The sequence below is a fragment of the Martes martes genome (assembly GCF_963455335.1).
Source record: "Martes martes genome assembly, chromosome: 10".
Lineage (NCBI taxonomy): Eukaryota > Metazoa > Chordata > Mammalia > Carnivora > Mustelidae > Martes > Martes martes.
Genome location: NC_137898.1, coordinates 54,674,258 through 54,697,720, shown reverse-complemented (window position 1 = coordinate 54,697,720; position 23,463 = coordinate 54,674,258). Strand labels below are relative to the sequence as shown.

The 23,463-nt window shown below is 39.1% G+C and overlaps 1 protein-coding gene across 1 annotated transcript; it reads left to right on the top strand.

The window, feature by feature from the left end:
- Nucleotides 1-22,501: 22,501 nt before the first annotated feature.
- LOC308350836 (olfactory receptor 56A3) lies at nucleotides 22,502-23,446 on the top strand (the record flags this gene model as incomplete). The annotated part of the gene is made up of 1 exon (XM_080816310.1): nucleotides 22,502-23,446. One exon carries the CDS (start codon nucleotides 22,502-22,504, stop codon nucleotides 23,444-23,446), a length of 945 nt encoding a protein of 314 aa, XP_080672436.1.
- Nucleotides 23,447-23,463: the final 17 nt, after the last annotated feature.

Sequence of the window (23,463 nt, the reverse complement as noted above, 5' to 3'; positions counted from 1 at the left end):
TAAACAAAATATTTAAAATAAATAAATAGATAGATATTAATTAATTAATTAATTAATTAATTAAAAAAAAACAGTCCATGTATAATCAAACCCACAGAGTTCAAACCTGTGTTATTACCTGTGTTGTACTTAGAAAGATACACTATTAAAGTCGTTATTAGAAATACAAGGTCTCAGGGAATCTGGTGGCTTAGTTGATTAAGCGTCCAACCCATAATTTTGAGCACCCAACCTCATGTCTGAAGTCATGATCTCAGAGTTGTGAGATTGAGCCCATGCTGGGCATGGAGCCTGCTTAAGATTCCCTTTCTTTGAGTCAAGATGGCGGAGAAGTAGCAGGCTGAGACAACATCAGGTAGCAGGAGATCAGCTAGATAGCTTATCTAACCATCGCAAACACCTACAAATCCAATGGGAAATTGAAGAGAAGAAGAGCAACAATTCTAGAATCAGAAAATCAATCACTTTCTGAAAGGTAGGACCTGCGGAGAAGTAAATCCAAAGTGACAGGAAGATAGACCGCGGGGGGAGGGCTGGGGACCTAATCAATACGGACATTAGTAATATGACAGAACTAGAGTTCAGAATGATGATTCTCAAGGTTCTAGCTGGGCTCAATAAAGGCATAGAAGATATTAGAGAAACCCTCTCCAGATAGATAAAAGTCCTTTCTGGGGAAATAAAAGAACTAAAATCTAACCAAGTTGAAATAAAAAAAAGCTATTAATGAGGTTCAATCAAAAATGGAAGCTCTTACTGCTAGGATAAATGAGGCAGAAGAAAGAATTAGTGACATAGAACACCAAATGACAGAGAATAAAGAAGATGAATGAAAGAGAGGCAAACAAATACTGTACCACGAGGAGAGAATTCAAGACATAAGTGACACCATATGACAACACAACATTAGAATAATTGGGAAAAGGAGTCTGTAACATACAAGGATAAAAACATTAGATTGGCAGCGGACTTATCCACAGAGACCTGGCAGGCCAGAAAGAACTGGCATGATATAGTCAGAGCACTAAACGAGAAAAACATGCAGCCAAGAATAATATATCCAGCTAGGCTATCATTGAAAATAGAAGGAGAGATAAAAAGCTTCCAGGACAAACAAAAACTGAAAGAATTTGCAAACACCAAACCAGCTCTACAGGAAATATTGAAAGGGGTCCTCTGAGCAAAGAGAGACCCTAAAAGTAGTAGATCAGAAAGGAACAGAGACAATATACAGTAACAGTCACCATACAGGCAATACAATGGCACTAAATTCATATCTCTCAATAGTTACCCTGAATGTTAATGGGCTAAATGCCCCAATCAAAAGACACAGGGGATCAGAATGGATAAAAATGGATTAAAAAAAAAAAAACATCAATATGCTGCTTACAAGAAACTCATTTTGGACTCTAAGACACCTCCAGATTTAAAGAGAGGGGGTGAAAAACAATATACCATGCTAATGGACATTAGAAGAAAGCTGGGGTGGCAATCCTTACAGCAGATCAATTAGATTTTAAGCCAAAGACTATAATAAGAGATGAGGAAGGACACTATATCATACTCAACGGGTCTGTCCAACAAGAAGACCAAACAATTTTAAATATCTATGCTCCCAACATGGGAGCAGCTAACTATATAAACCAATTAATAACAAAATCAAAGAAATACATTGACAATAATATAATAATAGTAGGGGACTTTAACACTCCCCTCACTGAAAAGGACAGATCATCTAAGCAAAAGATCAAAAGGAAATAAAGGCCTTAAATGACACACTGGACCAGGTGGACATCACAGATATATTCAGAACATTCCGTCCCAAAGCAACAGAATATACATTCTTCTCTAGTGCACATGGCACATTCTCCAGAATAGACCACATCCTGGGTCACATCCTGGGTCCCTTCCCTGGCAAGGGAAGTAAGGGAAAAAATGAACTATTGGGATTTCATCAAGATCAAAAGCTTTTGCACAACAAAGGAAACAGTTAACAAAACCAAAAGACAACTGACAGAATGGGAGAAGATACTTGCAAATGACTTATCAGATAAAGGGCTAGTCTCCAAAATCTATAAAGAGCTTAGCAAACATAACACCCAAAGAACAAATAATCCAATCAAGAAATGGGCAGAGGACATGAACAGACATTTCTGCAAAGAAGACATCCAGATGGCCAACAAACACATGAAAAAATGTTCCTCATCACTCGGCATCAGGGAAATACAAATCAAAACCACAATGAGATACCACCTCACACCAGTCAGAATGGCTAAAATTATTAAGTCAAGAAATGACAGATGCTGTCGAGGATGCGGAGAGTGGGGAACCCTCCTACACTGTTGGTGGGAATGCAAGCTGGTGCAACCACTCTGGAAAACAGTGTGGAGGTTCCTCAAAAAACTGAAAATAGAGCTACCCTATGACCCAGCAATTGCACTACTGGGTATATATCCTAAAGATACAAACGTGGTGCTCCGAAGGGGCACGTGTACCCGAATATTTATAGCAGCAATGTCCACAATAGCCAAACTATGGAAAGAGCCTAGATGTCCATCAACAGATGAATGGATAAAGAAGATGTGGTATATATATACAATGGAATACTATGCAGCCATCAAAAGAAATGAAATCTTGCCATTTGCGACGACCTGGATGGAACTAGAGGGTATTATGCTTAGCAAAATAAGTCAATCGGAGAAAGACAACTATCATATGATCTCTTTGATATAAGGAAGTGGAGATGCAATGTGGGGGGTTTGGGGGATAGGAAAAGAAAAATGAAAGAAGATGGGATTGGGAGGGAGACAAACCATAAAAGACTCAATCTCAAAAAAACAGACTGAGGGTTGCTGGGGGGAGGGGGCACGGAAGAGGGTGGTGGGGATATGGACATTGGAGAGGGTGTGTGCTATGATGAATGCTGTGAATGTGTAAACCTGGAGATTCACAGATCTGTATCCCTGGGGATAAAAATACATTATATGTTTATTAAAAAATTTAAAAATTAAAGAATAAAAAATAAAATAAAAAAAACATTACCTGTGTATTACTGATAATAATAATTTAAAAAGATTCCCTTTCTTCCTCTCCCTCTGCATCTCCCTGCCTCTCTCTCTCTAAAAAAATTTAAAAATGAAAAAAACAAAAGAACAAAGAAAGAAAGGAAAAAGGGAGAAATAAAGAAGCAATGTCTCAAATCAATGATCAACTTCTGTCATTAAAAACAACAACGACAGGGGGGACAAGATGGTGGAGAACTAGGAGGAGGTGCCGTTTCAACCTGTATCCTAAAGTGAGCTGATTACCTACCGAAGAACTCCGATCACCCATGAAATCAGCCTGAGTTTAGAATTATACACGTCTGGATCTTTACGAGGGCAGAAGACACCAGTGGGCAGGTAAAGCGGAGTGGGAATGTCAGACTGATATTGGAAGATAAACAAAAAGTGGAGGGAGCCACCAGAGGTGACCGATTGGAAAGAAATACCCCAATATGAGAGTGCCCTGCATCTGGGGACCAGCATTAACTTGGAGTCTGGTTGAAAGCACTCAAAAAGAGCAAAGGATCACGGGAGGAAATTGTGGGACTCAGGGCAGTTGGGGACAGGAGCTTAAGTCCCTGGACCCAGGACAACCACCCCTGGCACTGAGCCAGAGAGAGTGTGGTGGAGAAACCAGGTCTTGGTCCGTGAGCCACCAGCACGCCTGAGAGCGCATGAGGTCTGGCTCCCATGAGGGGCTGGGAGCCTTGCCAGCCAGCAGAAGCAGAGCCTTTTGCAGTTCCCATGCAAGTGGCTGCCATGCTATCAGAGTCTGAGTCGCGCCCCACGCCCTCCCCTGAGAGAGGGGCGCACAGGTGCGAGCTGGGAGCTCTCAGTCCAGGAAAGGCTGAGAACTCTCAGCTCGGGCCAGCAGGAAAATCTCAGTGTGTGATCACTGCTTGGAACCTCTCTGGCAGTCTGGAGCTGCCCAGACAGCCCCCCACTGCCATGGATTTGGGTACAAGAAGGAGTTCCTGTGTGCCAGGGACCACGACTGGGAACGTGCTCTGCTAGCGGCCAAGGGGGAACTTATGTGCTCTGCAGCACCCAGAGGGGAACAGACTGAGGCTTCTCTCTGAGAGGGAGGTCTGGGTGCAGTTTGCTTTCCTCTAAACCTCCAAAAACCATTAACAGATGCCAAGGGGAGAGAAAACAAATGAACAAACACAAAAACCTCCAAAGAACAAAAGCCTGAAAAACCGGTTTCCTCAGAGTCCACACCCATGAGGGGGGCGGGAGGACTTAACTCAGGAAACACTGCCTGAAAACTGACACATCAGGCCTCTCCCCCAGAAAGCCAACAGGGGAGAAAGAAAAAGAATACAAGAGAACAACCACCACTACTTCATAGATACAATTTTTATTTTTAATTCATTCCCACTGTTCTGGTTCATTTTTTATTTTTTTAATTTTTTATATAGATAATTTTTATATAGATAAATAGCCTATTTACCATCACAGTGAGATGTCCAGTACTTCAAATTCCATAATAACATTTAACCTGAACTTTTTGATACATATACCCGTGTTTTTCTTTTGCTTTTCTATTTTTTAATTTTCTTAAATTTTATTTTAGTTTACTTTAGTTCATTCATTTTTTTATTTTTATTTTTTAATATTCATATAGAGTTAAACTTCAAGGTAATCCCGTTCCCCCAATCAATGCTACCCCTATAGGTAAACCAATTTTTAATCCCCCTTTATCTTAGGAAAGTTGAGTGCTTTAAAAAAGATATCAAGATACATCCAGGAAGAATCAAAATAAACTTCCTCGCTCACACTGAGAATTTATAACCACTCTCCCATCTTTTTCTTCTGCCAGTGTTTCTGTGTATTTGTGTTTCTCATGGTAGTATATAAATTTTATACTTGGGGTTCTTCTTGACAAGGTTCTTTTTTTTTTGGTTATTTGTTTTGCTTTTACATATATATTTTTTCTCTTGTCATATACTTTTATCAGACTTTTTGTTTGTCTATTTTTATTTGTATACTTCATAAATCATACCTTGGGGCCATTTGGGCTGAGCTTTCTCTTTTGCCTTTCTTTTTTTTTCCTGTCTCTCTCTTTCTCTCTCTCTCCCTCTCTTTTTTTTCTTTTTTCTCTCTTTCTTTTTTTCTTTCATTTGGGTGGGGACTCTTGATTGCTCAGAAGCGTTCCAGGGTGAACCTTGACTGCACCACGGTTGATACATCCAACTACATCCATTCAGCCATCTCTCACCAAAATGATTAGGAGAAGGAATGCCCAACAGAAGAAAAATACACAGGATGGGCCTTCTGCAACAGAGCTAAAGTCTACTGACATAGACAATATGTCAGAAAGGGAATTCAGGCTAACAATTATACAGGCAATAGCTAGGTTGGAGAACACTATGGATGGCAAAACAGAATTGATTAGGGCAGAACTGAAAGCCACCAGGGAAGATGTTCACAATGTTAGGGCAGAGCTAAAAGCCACCAGGCTTTTAGCCACCAGAGCTAAAAGCCACCAGGGATGATGTTCACAATGATCTCAATGAGATCCAATCTAATCTAAATTCTCTAAAATCTAGGGTAACTGAGACAGAAGATAGAATTACTGATCTGGAGGACAAACAGATAGAGGGAAAGGATCAGGAGGAAGCCTGGAACAAACAGCTTAGAAGCCATGAAAACAGAATCAGGGAAATAAATGATGCCATGAAACGTTCCAATGTCAGAATTATTGGAGTACCTGAAGAGGAGGAGAAAGAAAGAAGACTAGACGATATAGTGGAACAAGTTCTTCATGAAATTTTTCCCAATCTTGCCGAATGGAACAAGCGTTCATGTACTAGAGGCAGAACGGTCTCCCTCCAAGATTATAGATTCTCGAAAGTCCTCGAGACACCTGATAGTAACAATGAGGAATTATAATGGTAGAGAAACTCTCTTGAAGGCAGCTAGGACAAAGAAGCTCCTTACATACAGAGGGAAGCCCATCAGAATAACATCAGACCTGTCCACAGAGACCTGGAAAGCCAGAAAGGGCTGGCAAGATATATTCAGGGCACTCAATGAGAAGAACATGCAGCCAAGAATACTTTATCCAGCAAGACTGACATTCAAAATGGATGGAGAGATAAAGAGTTTCCAAGACCAGCAAGGCTTAAAAAACTATGCAACCACCAAGCCGACACTGCAGGAAATATTAAGGGGGGGTTCTATAAAAGAGGAAAAACCCTAAGAATAGCATTGAACAGAAATATAGAGACAATCGACAGAAAGAAAGACTTCAAAGATAACACAATGTCAATAAAAACGTATCTCCCAATAATCACTCTCAATGTGAATGGCCTAAATGCACCCATATAATGACACAGGATTGCAGATGGATAAAACAACAGGACCCATCTATATGTTGCCTACAAGAGACCCATTTTGAACCTAAACATACACCCAGACTGAAAGTGAAGGGATGGAGAACCATCTTTCATGCCAATGGGCCTCAAAAGAAGGCTGAGGTAGCGATTCTCATATCAGATAAATTAGATTTTAAACTAAAGACTGTAGTCAGAGATACAGAAGGACACTACATCATTCTTCAAGGGACTATCCACCAAGATGACTTAACAATTGTAAATATCTACACCCCCAATATGGGAGCAGCCAATTACATAAGAAAACTATTAATCAAGATAAAGAGTCATATTGATATGAATACATTAATAGTAGGAGATCTTAACACGCCTCTCTCAATAATAGACAGATCATCGAAGCAGAAAATCAATAAAGAAACAAGAGCATTGAATGACACATTGGACCAGATGGACCTCATAGATATATACAGAACATTCCACCCTAAAACAACAGAATACTCATTCTTCTCAAGTGCACATGATACCTTCTCCAGAATAGACCACATACTGGGTCACAAATCAAGGTTCACCGATACCAAAAGACTGAGATTATTCCCTGCATATTCTCAGATCACAATGCTTTGAAACTGGAGCTCAACCACAAGGAAAAGTTCAGAAGGAAATCAAACACCTGGAAGCTAAAGATCACCTTGCTTAAAAATGCATGGATCAACCAGGAGATCAAAGAACTTAAACAATTCATGGAAACCAATGAGAATGAAGACACTTCGGTCCAAAACCTATGGGATACAGCAAAGGCAGTCCTAAGGGGGAAATACATACCCATCCAAGCCTCCCTCAAAAAAATTGAAAAATCCAGAATACACCAGCTGTCTCTACACCTTAAAGAACTGGAGAATCAACAACAAATAAAACCAACTCCACGCACAAGAAGGGAAATAATCAAGATTAGAGCACAGATCAATGAGGTAGAAACCAGAGATACAGTATAACGTATCAATGAAACTAGAAGCTGTTTTTTTGAAAGAATCAATAAGATCGATAAACCATTGGCCACAAAACAGACAATCATATTTTAAAAATGTGCAGAATATATGAACAGACACTTCTCCAATGAAGACATACAAATGGCTACCAGACACATGAAAAAATGTTCATCATCACTAGCCATCAGGGAGATTCAAATCAAACCACATTGAGATACCACCTTACACCAGTTAGAATGGCCAAAATTAGCAAGACAGGAAACAACGTGCGTTGGAGAGGATGTGGAGAAAGGGTAACCCTCTTACACTGTTGGTGGGAATGCAAACTGGTGCAGCCACTTTGGAGAACAGTGTGGAGATTCCTCAGGAAATTAAAAATAGAGCTTCCCTATGACCCTGCAATTGCACTGCTGGGTATTTACCCCAAAGATACAGATGTAGTGAAAAGAAGGGCCATCTGTACCCCAATGTTTATAGCAGCAATGGCCACGGTCGCCAAACTGTGGAAAGAACCAAGATTATGCTGAGTGAAATAAGTCAAACAGAGAGAGTCAAGTATCATATGGTTTCACTTATTTGTGGAGCATAACAAATAATGTAGAGGACAAGGGTAGATGGAGAGGAGAAGGGAGTTGAGGGAAATTGGAAGGGGAGGTGAACCATGAGAGACTGTGGGCTCTGAAAAACAACCTGAGGGTTTTGAAGGGGCGGTGGGTGGGAGGTCGGAGGAACCAAGTGGTGGGTATTAGGGAGGGCACAGATTGCATGGAGCACTGGGTGTGGTGCAAAAACAATGAATACTGTTACGCTGAAAATAAATAAAAAATTTAATAAAAAAAAAGAGGGTTTATTTTAACAAATTATAGCTAAGAATTGCCTGAATCTGGGGAAGTAAACAGGCATTCAAGTCTAGGAGGCACAGAGAAACCTCCTCAAAATAAAAAAATGTTCAACAACCCAACATATTATAGTGAAATTTGGAAATTACAAAGAAAAAGAGAAAAGCCTGAAAAGCTCAGGACAAAAGGTCCTTAAACTACAAGGATAGACATATAAGGCTGGCAGCAGACCTGTCCACAGAGACCTAGCAGACCAGAAAGGACAGGCATAATATATTCAACATGCTAAACAGGAAAAATATGCAGCCAAGAATACTTTATCCGGCAAGGCTGCTATTCAGAATAGAAAGAGAGATAGAGTTTCCAGGACAAACAAAAACAAAAACTGAAAGAACTTTTGAAGACTAAACCAGCTCTGCAAAAATAATAAAGGAGATCCTTTGAGTGGAGAGAGAGCTCCAAATTAACAAGAATTAGAAAGGAACAGAGATGATCTTCAGGAAGAACAATTTTACAGATAATACAATGGCACTAAATTCATATCTTTCAATAATTACTCTGAATGTAAAACTGACTAAATGCTCTAATCAAAAGACATAGGAAATCAGAATGGATTAAGAAAAACAAGACCCTCTCTGCTTTACTTATTTCACTCAGCATAATCTCTTCCAGTCCCGTCCATGTTGCTACAAAAGTTGGATATTCGTCCTTTCTGATGGAGGCATAATACTCCATAGTTTATATGGACCACATCTTCCATATCCATTCATCCGTTGAAGGGCATCTTGGTTCTTTCCACAGTTTGGCGACCATGGCTGTTGCTGCTATAAACATTGGGGTACAGATGGCCCTTCTTTTCACTACATCTGTATCTTTGGGGCAAATACCAAGTAGTGCAATTGCAGGGTCATAGGAAATCTCTATTTTTAACTTCTTGAGGAATCTCCATACTGTTCTCCAAAGTGGCTGCACCAACTTGCATTCCCACCAACAGTGTAAGAGGGTTCCCCTTTCTCCACATCCCCTCCAACACACGTTGTTTCCTGTCTCGCTAATTTTGGCCATTCTAACTGGTGTAAGGTTGTATCTCAATGTGGTTTTGATTTGAATCTCCCTGATGGTTGCACTTATTTGTGGAGCATAACAAATAATATAGAGGACAAGGGTAGATGGAGAGGAGAAGGGAGATGAGGGAAATTGGAAGGGGAGGTGAACCATGAGAGACTGTGGACTCTGAAAAACAACCTGAGGGTTTTGAAGGGGCCGGGGGTGGTAGTTGGGGGGACCAGGTGGTGGGTATTAGGGAGGGCACAGATTGCATGGAGCACTGGGTGTGGTGAAAAAACAATGAATACTGTTACGCTGAAAATAAATAAAAAATTTTTTTAAAAAAGGAAAAACAAGACCCATCAACATGCTGCTTAAAAGTGACTCATTTTAGACCCAAAGACACCCCAGATTTAGAGTGAGAGGGTGGAGAACCACCTATCATGCTAATGAACATTTAAAAAAAAGTTGGGACACCAATCCTCATATCAGATAAACTAGATTTTAAACCAAAGACTGTAGTAAAAGATGAAGAGGGACACTTTAAAAAACTTAAAGAGTCTACCCAACAAGAAGACCTAACAATTATAAATATTTATGCTCCTAACTAACTTGGGAGCAGCCAGGTATATCAACCAATTAATAACCAAAGTAAAAAATATTGATAATAATACAATGTAGTAGGGGACTTCAACACCCCACTCACAGCAATGGATAGATCAATTAAGCAAAAGACCAACAAGGAAACAAGGGCTTTGAATGACAGACTGGGCCAGATGGAGTTCACAGCATTCCACACTAAAGCAACAGAATACAGATTCTTCTCAAGTGCACATGGAACATTCTTCAGAATAGATCCCATAATGGGTCACAAATCAGATCTCAGTCAATACCAGGAGACTGGTATTATTTCCTGCATATTTTCAGACCACAATGATTTGAAACTTAACTCAGTCACAAGAGGAAATTTGGAAGGAATTCGAACACACAGAGGTTAAAGATCATCCTACTAAAAAATGAACTGGGTCAACCAGAAAATTAAAGAAGAATTTTAAAAATTCACAGAAATTAATGAAAATGAAAATACAACTGTTCAAAGTTTCAAAGTTTTGGGATACAGCAAAGATGGTCCTAAGAGGGAAGTACATTGCAATACAAGCCTCTCTTAAAAAAGTGGAAAAATCTCAAATACACAAGCTAATCTTCCACTTAAAGGAGCTGGAGAAAGAATAACAAATAAAACCTAAACCAAGCAGAAAAAAAAAAGAAATAATAAAGATTAGAACAGAAATCAATAAAATAGAAACCAGAAGAATTGTAGAACAGATCAATAAAACTAAAAGCTGATTCTCTGAAAGAAGTAGTAAGAGCAATAAACCTCTGGCCAGACTTATCCAAAAGAAAAGAGAAATGAATTAAAAAGAGAACCAAGATGCCCTTCAACAGACGAATGGATAAGGAAGATGTGGTCCATATACACTATGGAGTATTATGCCTCCATCAGAAAGGACGAATACCCAACTTTTGTAGCAACATGGACGGGACTGGAAGAGATTATGCTGAGTGAAATAAGTCAAGCAGAGAGAGCCAATTATCATATGGTTTCACTTATTTGTGGAGCATAACAAATAACATGGAGGACACAGGGAGATGGAGAGGAGAAAGGAGTTGAGGGAAATTGGAAGGGGAGGTAAATGATGAGAGACTATGGTCTCTGAAAAACAACCTGAGGGTTTTAAAGGGGTGGGGGGGTGGGGTCGGGGGACACAGGTGGTGGGTGTTATGGAGGGCACATATTGCATGGAGCACTGGGTGTGGTGCAAAAACAATAAATATTGTTATGCTGAAAAGAAATAAAAAATTTAAAAAATAAAATAAAAAAAATAAATTAAAAGAAAGAAATTAAAAAGAGAAATTAATACAATATGAACTAAAGGGAGAGATCATCACCAATACCAAGGAAATACAGACAATTTTTATAACATATTATGAGCAACTACATGCCAACAAATGAGGCAATCTGAAAGAAATGGATGCATTCCTGGAAACCTATAAACTAACAAGACTGAATCAGGAAGAGGTAGAAAATCTGAGCAAACCCTTAACCAGCAAAGAAATTGAACAAGTAATCAAAAATCTCCCATCAAACAAGAGTCCAGGGCCAGAGGGCTTCCCAGAGGAATTCTACCAAACATTTGAAGAAGATATACTACTTATTCTTCCAAAACTTCCAAAAAACACAAATGGAAAGAAAACCTCCAAACTCATTCTATGAGGCCAACATTACCTTGATCCCAAAACCGAAGACACTACTAAAAAGGAGGATTATAGACCAATATCACTGATGAACATGGATACAAAAGTTCTCACCAAGAAACTAGCTAATAGTATGTTGCTAAAAGTACATTAAAAGTATTATTCACTATGACCAAGAGGGACATATTCCTGGGCTGCAGCATGGTTCAACATCTGCAAATCAATTAATGTGATATATCACATCAATTTTTTTAAAGATTTATTTTATTCTATTTATTTGACAGAGAAAGATTACAAGTAGGCAGAGAGAGAGAGGAGGAAGCAGGCTCCCTGCCAAGCAGAGAGCCCGATGAGGGACTCAATTCCAGGACCCTGAGATCATGACCTGAGCCAAAGGCAGAGGCTCAACCCACTGAGCCATCCAGGTGCTCTCACATCAATTAAAAAAAAAAAAAAAGAACAAGAACCATATGATCTGCTCAATAGATGCATAAAAAGCATTTGACAAAGTACAGCATTCTTTTTTTTTTTTTTACAGCATTCTTTTTTAATAAAAATCCTCCACCAGGTAGGGATAGAAGAAGACCCACAGCAAATATTATCCTCACTGGGGGAAAACAGAGCTTTTCCCCTAAGGTCAGGAACAGGACAAGGATGGCCACTATCTCCACTGTTGTTCAACGTAATACTAGAAGTCCTTGCCCCAACAGTCAGAAAATAAAATAAAATAAAATAAAATAAAATAAAATAAAATAAAATAATAGAATAGAATAAAATACATCTAAATATCCAGTGGGGAAAAAGACAGTCTCTTCAATAAATGGTGCTGGGAAAACTGGAAAGCTATATGTAGAAGAATGAAACTCGACCATTCTCTTACACCATACACAAAGATAAACTCAAAATGGATAAAAGACCTCAATTTGAGACAGGAATCCCTCAGAATCCTCGAGGAGAACATAGGTAGTAACCTCTTCGATATCAGCCACAGCAACTTCTTTCAAGATATGTCTCCAAAGGCAAAGGAAAAAAAAGCGAAAATGAACTTTTGGGACTTCATCAAGATCAAAAGCTTCTGCACAGCAAAGGAAACAGTCAACAAAACAAAGAGGCAACCCACGGAGTGGGAGAAGATATTTGCAAATGACGGTACAGACAAAAGGTTGATATCCAGGATCTATAAAGAACTTCTCAAACTCAACACACAAAAAAACAGATAGTCATATCAAAAAATGGGCAGAAGATATGAACAGACACTTCTCCAATGAAGACATACAAATGGCTATCAGACACTTGAAAAAATGTTCATCATCACTAGCCATCAGGGAGATTCAAATTAAAATCACATTGAGATACCACCTTACACCAGTTAGAATGGCCAAAATTAGCAAGACAGAAATCAAGGTGTGTTGGAGAGGATGTGGAGAAAGGGGAACCCTCTTACACTGTTGGTGGGAATGCAAGTTGGTACAACCACTTTGGAAAATAGTTTGGATATTCCTCAAGAAATTAAAAATAGAGCTTCCCTAGGACCCTGCAATTGCACTACTGGGTATTAACCCCAAAGATACAGATGTAGTGAAAAGAAGGGCCATCTGTACACCAAAGTTTGTAGCAGCAACAGCCATGGTCTCCAAACTGTGGAAAGAACCAAGATGCCCTTCAACGGAGGAATGGATAAGGAATATGTGGTCCGTATACACTATGGAGTATGCCTCCATCAGAAAGGACGAATACCCAACTTTTGTAGCAACATGGACGGGACTGGAAGAGATTATGCTGAGTGAAATAAGTCAAACAGAGAGAGTCAAGTATCATATGGTTTCACTTATTTGTGGAGCATAACAAATAATATGGAGGACATGGGGAGATGGAGAGGAGAAGGGAGTTGAGGGAAATTGGAGGGAGAGATGAGCCATGAGAGACTATGGTCTCTGAAAAACAACCTGAGGGTTTTGAAGGGGTGGGGGGTGGGAGGTTTGGGGAACCAGGTGGTGGGTATTAGGGAGGGCACAGATTGCATGGAGCACTGGGTGTGGTGAAAAAACAATGAATATTGTTACACTGAAAATAAATAAAAAATTTAAAATAATAATAATAAATACATCTAAATATGTAAAGAAGTCATCAAACTTTCACTTTTCACAGACAACATGATACTCTATGTAGAAAACCTAAGGACTCCATCAAAAAATTGCCAGAATCTATGATACAGGAATTCAGCACAGTTGCAGGATATAAAATCAATGCACAGAAATCAGTCACATTTCTATGCACTAACAATGAAGCAGGCACAAAGAGATATTAAGGAATCAATTCCATTTACAACTGTACCAAAAACCATAAGAAACCTAGGAATATACCTAACCAAAGAGGTAAAAGATCTATACTCTAGAAACGACAGAACACTTATGAAAGAAATTGAGGAAGACACAAAGAAATGGGAAATCATTCCATGTTCATGGATTGGAATAATCAGTATTTATATAATTATAAAATATCTATGCTACCCAAAGCAACCTCACATCAATACAATCCCTATCAAAATACCACTAGCATTTTTCACAGAGCTGGAATAATTCTAAAATTTGTATCACACCAGAAAACACTCTGAAGAGTCAGAGGAATGTTGAAAAAGAAAACCACAGCTGGAGTATCACAATTCTGGACTTGAAACTGTTTTATAAAGCTATAATCATCAAGACAGCATGGAACTGGCACAAAAACAGACACACAGACCATGCAACAGAATCGAGAACCCAGAAATGAACCCTCAACTCTACAGTCAACTACTCTTTGACAAGCAGAAAAGAATATCCAGTGGAAAAAAGATAGTCTCTTCAATAAATGGTGCTGGGAAAATTGGACAGCCATATGCAGAAGAATGAAACTGGATCACTTTCTTAAACTATACACACACACAAATTGGATGAAAGACTTATATATGAGACAGGAATCCATCAAAATCCTAGAGAACACAGGCAGCAACCTCTTTGGCCTTGGCTATAGCAACTTCTTACAGGACACATCTCCAAAGGCAAGGGAAACAAAAGCAAAAATGAACTATTGGGACTTCATTAGGATAAAAAGCTTTTGTACAACAAAGGAAACACTCAACAAAATTAAAAGGCAACCTATGGAATAGGAGAAGATATTCACAAATGGCATATCAGATTAAGAGCTAGTATCCAAAACCTATAAAAAAACTTATCAAATCAACATCCAAAAAATAATCCAGTCAAAAAATGGGCAGGAGGAATAAACAGACATCTCACACACAAAAAAAAAAAGACATACAAGTGGCCAACAGACACATGAAAAAAAATGCTTAATATCCTTGGCATCAGCGAAATACAAATAAAAAACCACAATGTGTTATCACCTCATACCAGTCAGAATGACTAAAACTAACAAGTCAGGAAATGACAAATGTTGGCGAGGATGTGGAAAAAGGGGAAGAACCCTCTTACACTGTTGGTGGGAATGCAAACTAGTACAGCCACTATGGAAAACAGTATGGAAGTTCTTCAAAAATTTAAAAATAGAAATACCCTATGATCAAGCAATTGCACTACCAAGTATTTATCCAAAGGATACAAACAAAGTGATCAGAAGGGGCACCTGCACGCCAATATTTATAGCAAGAATGTCCGCAATAGCCAAACTATGGAAAGAGCCCAGATGTCCACTGACTGATATATGGATAAAGAAGATTTGTGTGTATACACACACACACACACAATGTGGCATTAACTCAGTCATCAAAACGTGAAATCTTGTCATTTACAATGATGTGGATAGAACTAAAGGGTATTAGGCTAAGTAAAGTAAGTCAGTAAGTGAAAGATAAATACCATATGATTTCACTCATATGTGGAATTTAAGAAGCAAAACAGATGAACAAACATAGGGGAAGGGAAGTAAAAATAAAATAAGATGAAAATAGGGAGGGAGGCAAACCATAAGAGACTCTTAACTACAGGAAAAAACTGAGCATTGCTGTAGGGGAGGTGAGGGGAGATGGGATAACTGGATAATGAGCATTAAGGACAGCATGTGATGTAATAACCACTGGGTGTTACATGTAACTGAGGAATCATTAAATTCTACCCCTGAAACTAATAATAGAGTATATGTTAACTAAAGTGAATTTAAATAAAATTTTTAAAAGAAACATTGATTTGTACACTTTAAAAAAAGAGAAATAGAAAAAAGTGCAAATTTCCAATATTTGGAATGAAAAAAAAGACATCACTACAGGGAATGTAAAAAGATAATAAAAGAAAATTGTGAACTTCCTACCAATAAATTTCACAACTATTTGACAACTATACAAAATGGACAAATTCTGGACTGACACAAATCACCAAAATGGATTGTGATAGTTAAGTTTTATTTGCCAACTTGACTGTGTCATGAAATGCCCAGATATTTGGTCACATATATTCTGGGTGTTTCTGTGAGAGTTTTTCAATATTAACATTTAAATCAGTGGAATGTGAATAAAGCAGATTGCTCTCCTACTTGACAAAAGATATCATGTTCAAAAATAGACAAATTTGTGAGAGATAAGGAGAGAATATTAGCAAAATCTAAAACGAGAATTAAATGTTCTAAAATTTAAATTTAAAAATTCTGTAAGAATTTTTAGATAATAAATAGATAATAAATAGAATAAATAGATAATTCAGAGAAAGGAAAGCCAGAATGACTAAAATTTTATTTAAAAAACACTAAGAAAAATAATAAGAAATAAAAACACTAAGCAATCAAAAATTAAAACAAAATAATGAGGACTACGTTCAACCATCATATCTGTAAAGAAGAAGTTGGATAATGTCTAATACTGCCATGGATATAACAAATCAAGACACTTAATCTAATTCTGGTAGGATTGCATAAGTATCCGGAATAGTTAGAGAAATGTATGTTTGAACCCTCTGATTCAGTAATCCTATGCCTAGGTATATACCATAGGGAAACTTTCACATGTCCATTAGGAAAATGCTAAATGACAATATTCCTCCTAATGTATTAACACCAAGTCCCAACCTAAATGTTGCCTATAATAGGCCATCTAGGTGGCTCAGTCAGTTAAGCGTCTGCCATTGGCTCAGGTCATGATCCCCAGAGTGTCCTGGAATGGCATACCACCTGGGGCTCTCTGCTCAGAAGGGAGTCTGCTTCTACCTCTCCCTTTTGCTCTAAGTGTGCTCTCTCTTTCTTTATCTCTCAAATAAATAAGTAAATAAAAACAAAGTCTTTAGATATAAGTAAATGAGGAAAATGTTGCCTTTATTAATGAAAAGCTATATACCTACAATAGAATACCATTCAAAGTTAAAAGAAATGAGCTATATTTGCATGGGGCTCTCTGCTCAGCAAGGAGTCTGCTTTTCCATCTCCCTTTTTCTCTAAGTGTGCTATCTCTTTCTTTCTCTCTCTCTCAAATAAATAAATAAATAAAAATAGAAATAAAATTATACAGATTTAGTGAAAAGAAGGCCATCTGTACACCAATGTTCATTGCAGTAATGGCCACAGTCGCCAGACCATGGGAAGAACCAAGATGCCCTTCAACGGATGAATGGATAAAGAAGATATGGTCCATATATACTATGGAGTATTATGCCTCCATCAGAAAGGATGAATATCCAAGTTTTGTATCAACATGAACAGGACTGGAAAAGATTTTGCTGAGTGAAATAAGTAAAGCAGAGAAAGCCAATTATCATATGGTTTCACTTATTTGTGGAGCATAAGGAATAACATGGAGGAGATGGGGAGATGGAGAGAAGTGAGTTGGGAGAAACTGGAGGGGGAGATGAACCATGAGAGACTGTGGACTCTGAGAAACAAACTGAGGGTTTTGGAGGGCGGGGGTGGGAGGTTGGGTGAGCCTGGTGGTGGGTATTATGAAGGCACATATTGCATGGAGCACTGGGTATGGTGCATAAACAATGAATTCTAGAACACTGAAAATAAATAAATAAAAATTTTTTAAAAGTTTGAAAAGAATTGTTGGGACAATTGGGAGCAATTTGAATATGTACCATATACTAGAATATAATATTGTGTGATCAACAGCTGAATTTCCCAAGTGTATTTATTGTGGTTGTATTAGAGAATGTGTCAATTTATAGGACATGTGTAAAATATGGACATGTCTGTAAAACGTAGATTATACATTTAATGGCCTTATCTAATTGGGTAGCCACATGTGAGAGAGAGAAAAAAATTGGATCCCTAATGCGCACCTCAAAGCAAACTAAAATGCAGATGGATGGGGCGCCTGGGTGGCTCAGTGGGTTAAGCCTCTGCCTTCGGCTCAGGTCATGGTCTCAGGGTCCTGGGATTGAGGCCTGCATCAGGCTCTCTGCTCAGCAGGGAACATGCTTCCCCCTCTCTCCAACTGCTGCTCTGTGTACTTGTGATCTCTCTCTCTGTCAAATAAATTAATTAATAAAATCTATAACAATAAATTAAAAATAAAAAAATCAAATCTTTAAATATAAGTAAATAAATGAAATGTTGCCTGTATCAATAAAAAGCTATATACATACAATAGAATACCATTCAAAGTTAAAAGAAATGAACTATATTTGCATGTTGTACCTTGGACAGGTTTTTATTTAGAGACTTTTGAGTGAAAAATTAAAATCAAATTATTGTCATTGTAAAAAAAAATACTTTTATGTGGATATCCTCTCTGGAAAATGCATTTCATTTCTCAATTGGTAAAATTTTTGTTTCACTTCCCTTTTATCATTATAATGTCGTGGTTAAAGTCACCATAAGTGATTATTCATTCAACAACATGGACAGACAATACCAGTTCTTCCTTGAACACATGACTGAAATCCACAAGAACGTGCAGATGACTTAGCACATTCTTGGAGGGAGATGATACCATACATGTACACAAGTGAATGCACGAGTGTAAAGGTAAGACTTTGACATCCAGATAAATGATCCAATGCAGGTCACAGACACAACATAGTGCCTCTAGGGATGGGCTCCCCAAGACTCTTTTCTCAAGCAGAGAAAACCATTCTCTTCCTAAACTACATGCCTATCCATCCTAGTAGGGCATTATGAGATTGTTATTCTTGATTTAATCTCCCTCTCAAAGGAATAATAATGGACCGGTTCCCCTGGGGCAGGGTCCCAAAGGCCACTGAGGCTATTAGAGTCTGAGTTCCAACATCAATGGAGGCAAAACCCATGCTATCACATCTTCTGAAAGTGAGTCTGTGAAGGAAAGCCTGGAGAGGCACCTGCACCACACAGATGTCAAGATTTGCCAGAGGACAGGGCCCCATCTCTTCAATCCAGATGTGTATTCCTGTCCTCTCCTGAGTCAAGGGTGCTTGAGTTGTCCTAACAGAGGTAAAAGAGAGTGTGTCCTGTGTGATGAAAGGACCCTTCTTAACAGACTTGACCATATCTGGGGCTTCATGTATCATGGATATACTTAAGCTGGAGCTTGTCCATGGAATATTAACCAATGTCTTGGGATAGCTGAAACGTAGGACCCAGTAAAATGAATTCATGTTTTTAGTGTGAAGTTGGTAAATCTAGAAGCCATACAAGAGGAAATCTGTGTGTATGTACTTGATTCTTTAAGGGAGAAATAAGCTCACTCTATATCATGACAAAGGTCAGAAAATAAGGATGTGTATAAGACCAAGGAGAGGGAGAAAAATTTATATTAGCTCAAGATAAAGAATTTCTAAAAGCTGGAATCCCAATACTAGAAAAAGCTGCCAAGGGGGAAAAAAAAGTAATTTCCTTTCTGTCTCTAGATCCAGTTCATAATTTGAAGGCTAGACTGGTGGGACTATTTCACAAGTTTCTTCAAATACCTTGAAGCCAGGAGACCTTTTCATCCCCTCCAAATTTCCAGCTCTTTGTTTCCAGGGTACCATAACTTCGCAGAGCCTCAGGAAAGGGCTTAAGTTAATTCCCTGCCTTGGTCTCCAACTTCAGAAGGATTCGTCACCCTGTCCCTAATGGGGGCAAGACAGAGCTTTGGTGTCTCAGCCCTACTTGCCATAGATGGTTTCTGATTCCAGAGGAAGATTGAAGAAGGAAATGAAAAACATACAAGTATATCCAAGTACTTTAGCCCAGAGTTGAGCTCAACAAATCATTGGTTGAATAAAAAGAGACAGGAGGGGAAAAAGAAAGGAAGAAAGAAAGAAAAAGAAAAAAGAAAAAAAATAGGATGGGAAATTCTTCTTTTTTGCTCTCCAGAAATTCTTTCCTAGCACTGGAAATGATCTCTCCAAGACTACTCAGAAAATTGAAAAAAAAAATCTGCTTCCTCTAGGTTTCCTTATGGATCCTCTTTCCCTTCAGCAGGGGTGCTTCCATGTCGCTGGATCCTCTAGAAATCAGGCAGGGATCCTTCATCCAGCTTGACTAAGGTGAGATTGGAGGCTGTGCTAAGAATGAAAAAGTGCTATAATGTTACTGTATAAGGTGTGAGCAGAGGAGAAGCTGGAATAAAAAATTAAGGGCAAAAGACAAGTCCTGATAGGAGGAAATTGTGTCAGAATGTAACATTGAAATTTTTGAATGTGCTGTGATAGAATTACCTGCTCTACTAGCAAATCTGCCTATGTGCTGTGTCTCACTGGCACAAGCGAGACAACTTTAAAACCACTCTGAAATCTATGGAAGCCCTGTTAACATATGCTATGCTTAATACCAGGAAAAGAAGTGGGAGGTAAGGTAAACTCTCCAAGTGTCTGGAAATTACTTTTGCCTTCAGAGAGAGACACACAGTTCCTGCCATACACTAATAGGACAGCACTTGCTTGACTTTAAAGCAGAATATCAAAAGGAATGAAGAGAGGAGCTGAGGGTAGAGGAGGGTAATTCTCACTGTCTTTCTCTGAAGCAGCAGTTCCCAGGGCCATTGGTAAGAAGGTCCAGGTCTTGAAAAACAAACAAAAACACAAAGTGATCAGTACTAGAAGTGTAGGAGCCAGGACATATACAGAAACAAGTGTGCCATTTTAATGGCTACATCAAATAGATTTTGATGATTGAAAGCAATTTTCAGTTCTCCGTTCATACTCTGTTAAAAATCCTTGCATATCTCCTAAGCCCCCATTCCAAAACTACCTCTCTACTACTGTAATCAGTTTTCAAAAATTGTGGCTACCCTGGAGGTATAGATTTCTTCTTTTTACAGAGATTGAGGAACCAAACATAATATCATGGTATTACAGGGCTCAGAGGAATTTTTTTAGAGTTTGTTTATTTATTTATTTATTTATTTATTTATTTATTTATTTATTTGAGAGAGAGAGTGTGTGAGAGCAGAAGCAGAGAGAGAAATAGGTAGAGAGAGAAGAAGGCTCCCTGCCAAGCAAGAAGCTCAATACAGGGTTCAGTCCCAGGACTGTGGGATTATGACCTGAGCCAAAGGCAGATGCCATTATTACTTTTTTTTTTTTTCAGTTAGCCACCATATAGTTCATCTTTAGTTTTTGATGTAGTGTTCAGTGATTCGGTAGTTGCATACAACACCCGGTGCTCATCACAAGAAGGCAGATGCTAAACGACTGAGCCACCCAGGTGTCCCAGGGCTCAGAGGAATTCTCTGTTCTATGGCTGATTAGATGTAGTACAGTACAGGTGACTGAAAACTGGGATTAATATAAAATAGAATTTTACATCTAGATTGAAAGTTTTACTATCTGTGATCTTGGAATTTTCTTCACCTCATTTTCCTCACTCACAAAGTTGTATTAAGACAGAGTTCACATAGTTGTTTTAATTATAAAGTGAGATACTGTACCTAATATATTTTAACACAGTGCCTGTTAAGTGCTGAAAATCTATTCAATACGCTGCAGACACTTCTATTTTCCTGCTAACTAAACAAATGCAAAACAGTGGTTTAAACACTGATGAAGCAGAGTAATTTCCAATTATGGGATGACACCTCAGCACAACAGCAGTACCAGAGGGACAAATCTAGGGGCCCTACAGAGCATGATTTGAAAGACTCCAGTAATGCCAATGTAATTTTGCAGATGGTATCACTGCAAAAGGTAACTCTTTATTCACGGCCTTCTTTGGGCTCTCCTTTAATATTCACCAGGAGGGGAGGGGCACCTAGGTGGCTCAGTCATTGGGCGTCGGCCTTCAACTTGGATCTGGTCATGATCCTGGGGTCCTGGGATCAGGCCTGCATCTGGCTCCCTGCTCTGGGTGAGGCCTGCTTCTCCCTCTCTCACTCCCTCTGCTTGTGTTCCCTCTCTCACTGTGTCTCTCTGTCAAATAAATAAAATCTTTTTAAAAAAATATTCAGGAGGAGGGGAGTCCTGAGAACACTTAACTTCCATGTAAATGAAGTTAATCTTCACCTACACTCCCAAAATATTCTGCATACTGCTCTGTCATTATTCTTATCATTGTCTTCATCCTTATCTTTTTCATCCCCAATGGATTGTCACTTTCTTGAGAATAAGGGTAATACTTAATCTTTGTGACCCCTGTATATAAATGGTGAAAAAAAGGCACATAGGAAGATAGGAGTGACAACACTCTGCAGTACTTGTTGTGGAAGTTGGGGACATTAGCTGGGCAACTGGGTAAAGGGATACAGAGAGGACTAACTGAAGACCAATCTCACCACCTTCACACTACTGAAATCAGAGGGCCTATTTTTTCAAAAGTAAGGATGCTGATGCACAGCTAACTGAAATTGCTAATTCTATTTTATAAGATTGCTTCATTAAGAAATTAGGAATATTTGAGAAATGAGGAGAAATAAAATTTGCTAAAGACTGAAATTAATTTCTTTCTCTATATAACATGCAAAATCTCCAGTGAAAGCAAGATAACCTGCTTGAGCACTAAAGTGATTCCAATGAAGCTGAATTTTTCTTCCATTTTAACTACAGTTCAGAAACTAATTCTAATCCTACCTTGTTAGGTCATCAAAGAGAATCTGTAGAAACAAAATCCACAAGATGACACCTCACAGAAATGGCTCCAGTGGGGTTTCAGAGTTCCTCCTGAATTGTTTTGTCAGGTCCCCCAGCTGGCAGCACTGGCTCTCCCTGCCCCTCAGCCTCCTCTTCCTCTTGGCCATGGGGGCTAACACTATTCTCCTAATCACCATCAGGCTGGAGGTCTCTCTACACCAGCCTATGTACTACCTACTCAGCCTACTCTCTCTACTGGACATGGTGCTCTGTCTTACTGTCATTCCCAAGGTCCTGGCCATCTTTTGGTTCGATCTCAGGTCCATCAGCTTCTATGCCTGCTTCCTCCAGATGTACATCATGAATTGCTTCCTTGCCATGGAGTCTTGCACTTTCATGGTCATGGCCTATGACCGCTATGTGGCTATCTGCCACCCACTGAGGTACCCATCCATCATCACTGACCAATTTGTAGTCAAGGCTGCCATTTTCATTTTGGCCAGGAATGCACTTCTTACTGTGTCCATTCCCATCCTCTCTGCCCGGCTCGAATACTGTGGGAGCAATGTCATTGAGAACTGCATCTGCGCCAATATGTCTGTTTCCAGGCTTTCCTGTGATGATGTCACCATCAATCGCCTCCTCCAATTTGCGGGAGGCTGGACCCTGCTAGGATCTGACCTCATCCTCATCTTCCTCTCCTACAGCCTCATCCTTCGAGCTGTGCTGAGACTCAAGGCAGAGGGTGCTGTGGCCAAGGCCCTGAGCACGTGTGGTTCCCACTTCATTCTTATTCTCTTCTTCAGCACCATTCTTCTGGTCTTTGTGCTCACTCATGTGGCAAAGAAGAAAGTCTCCCCAGATGTGCCAGTCTTGCTCAATGTCCTCCACCATGTCATTCCTGCAGCCCTCAACCCCATTGTTTATGGAGTAAGAACTCAGGAGATCAAGCAAGGAATCCAGAGATTACTGAACAAGGGGTGGCAATAAGGACAATTGGATCTCTG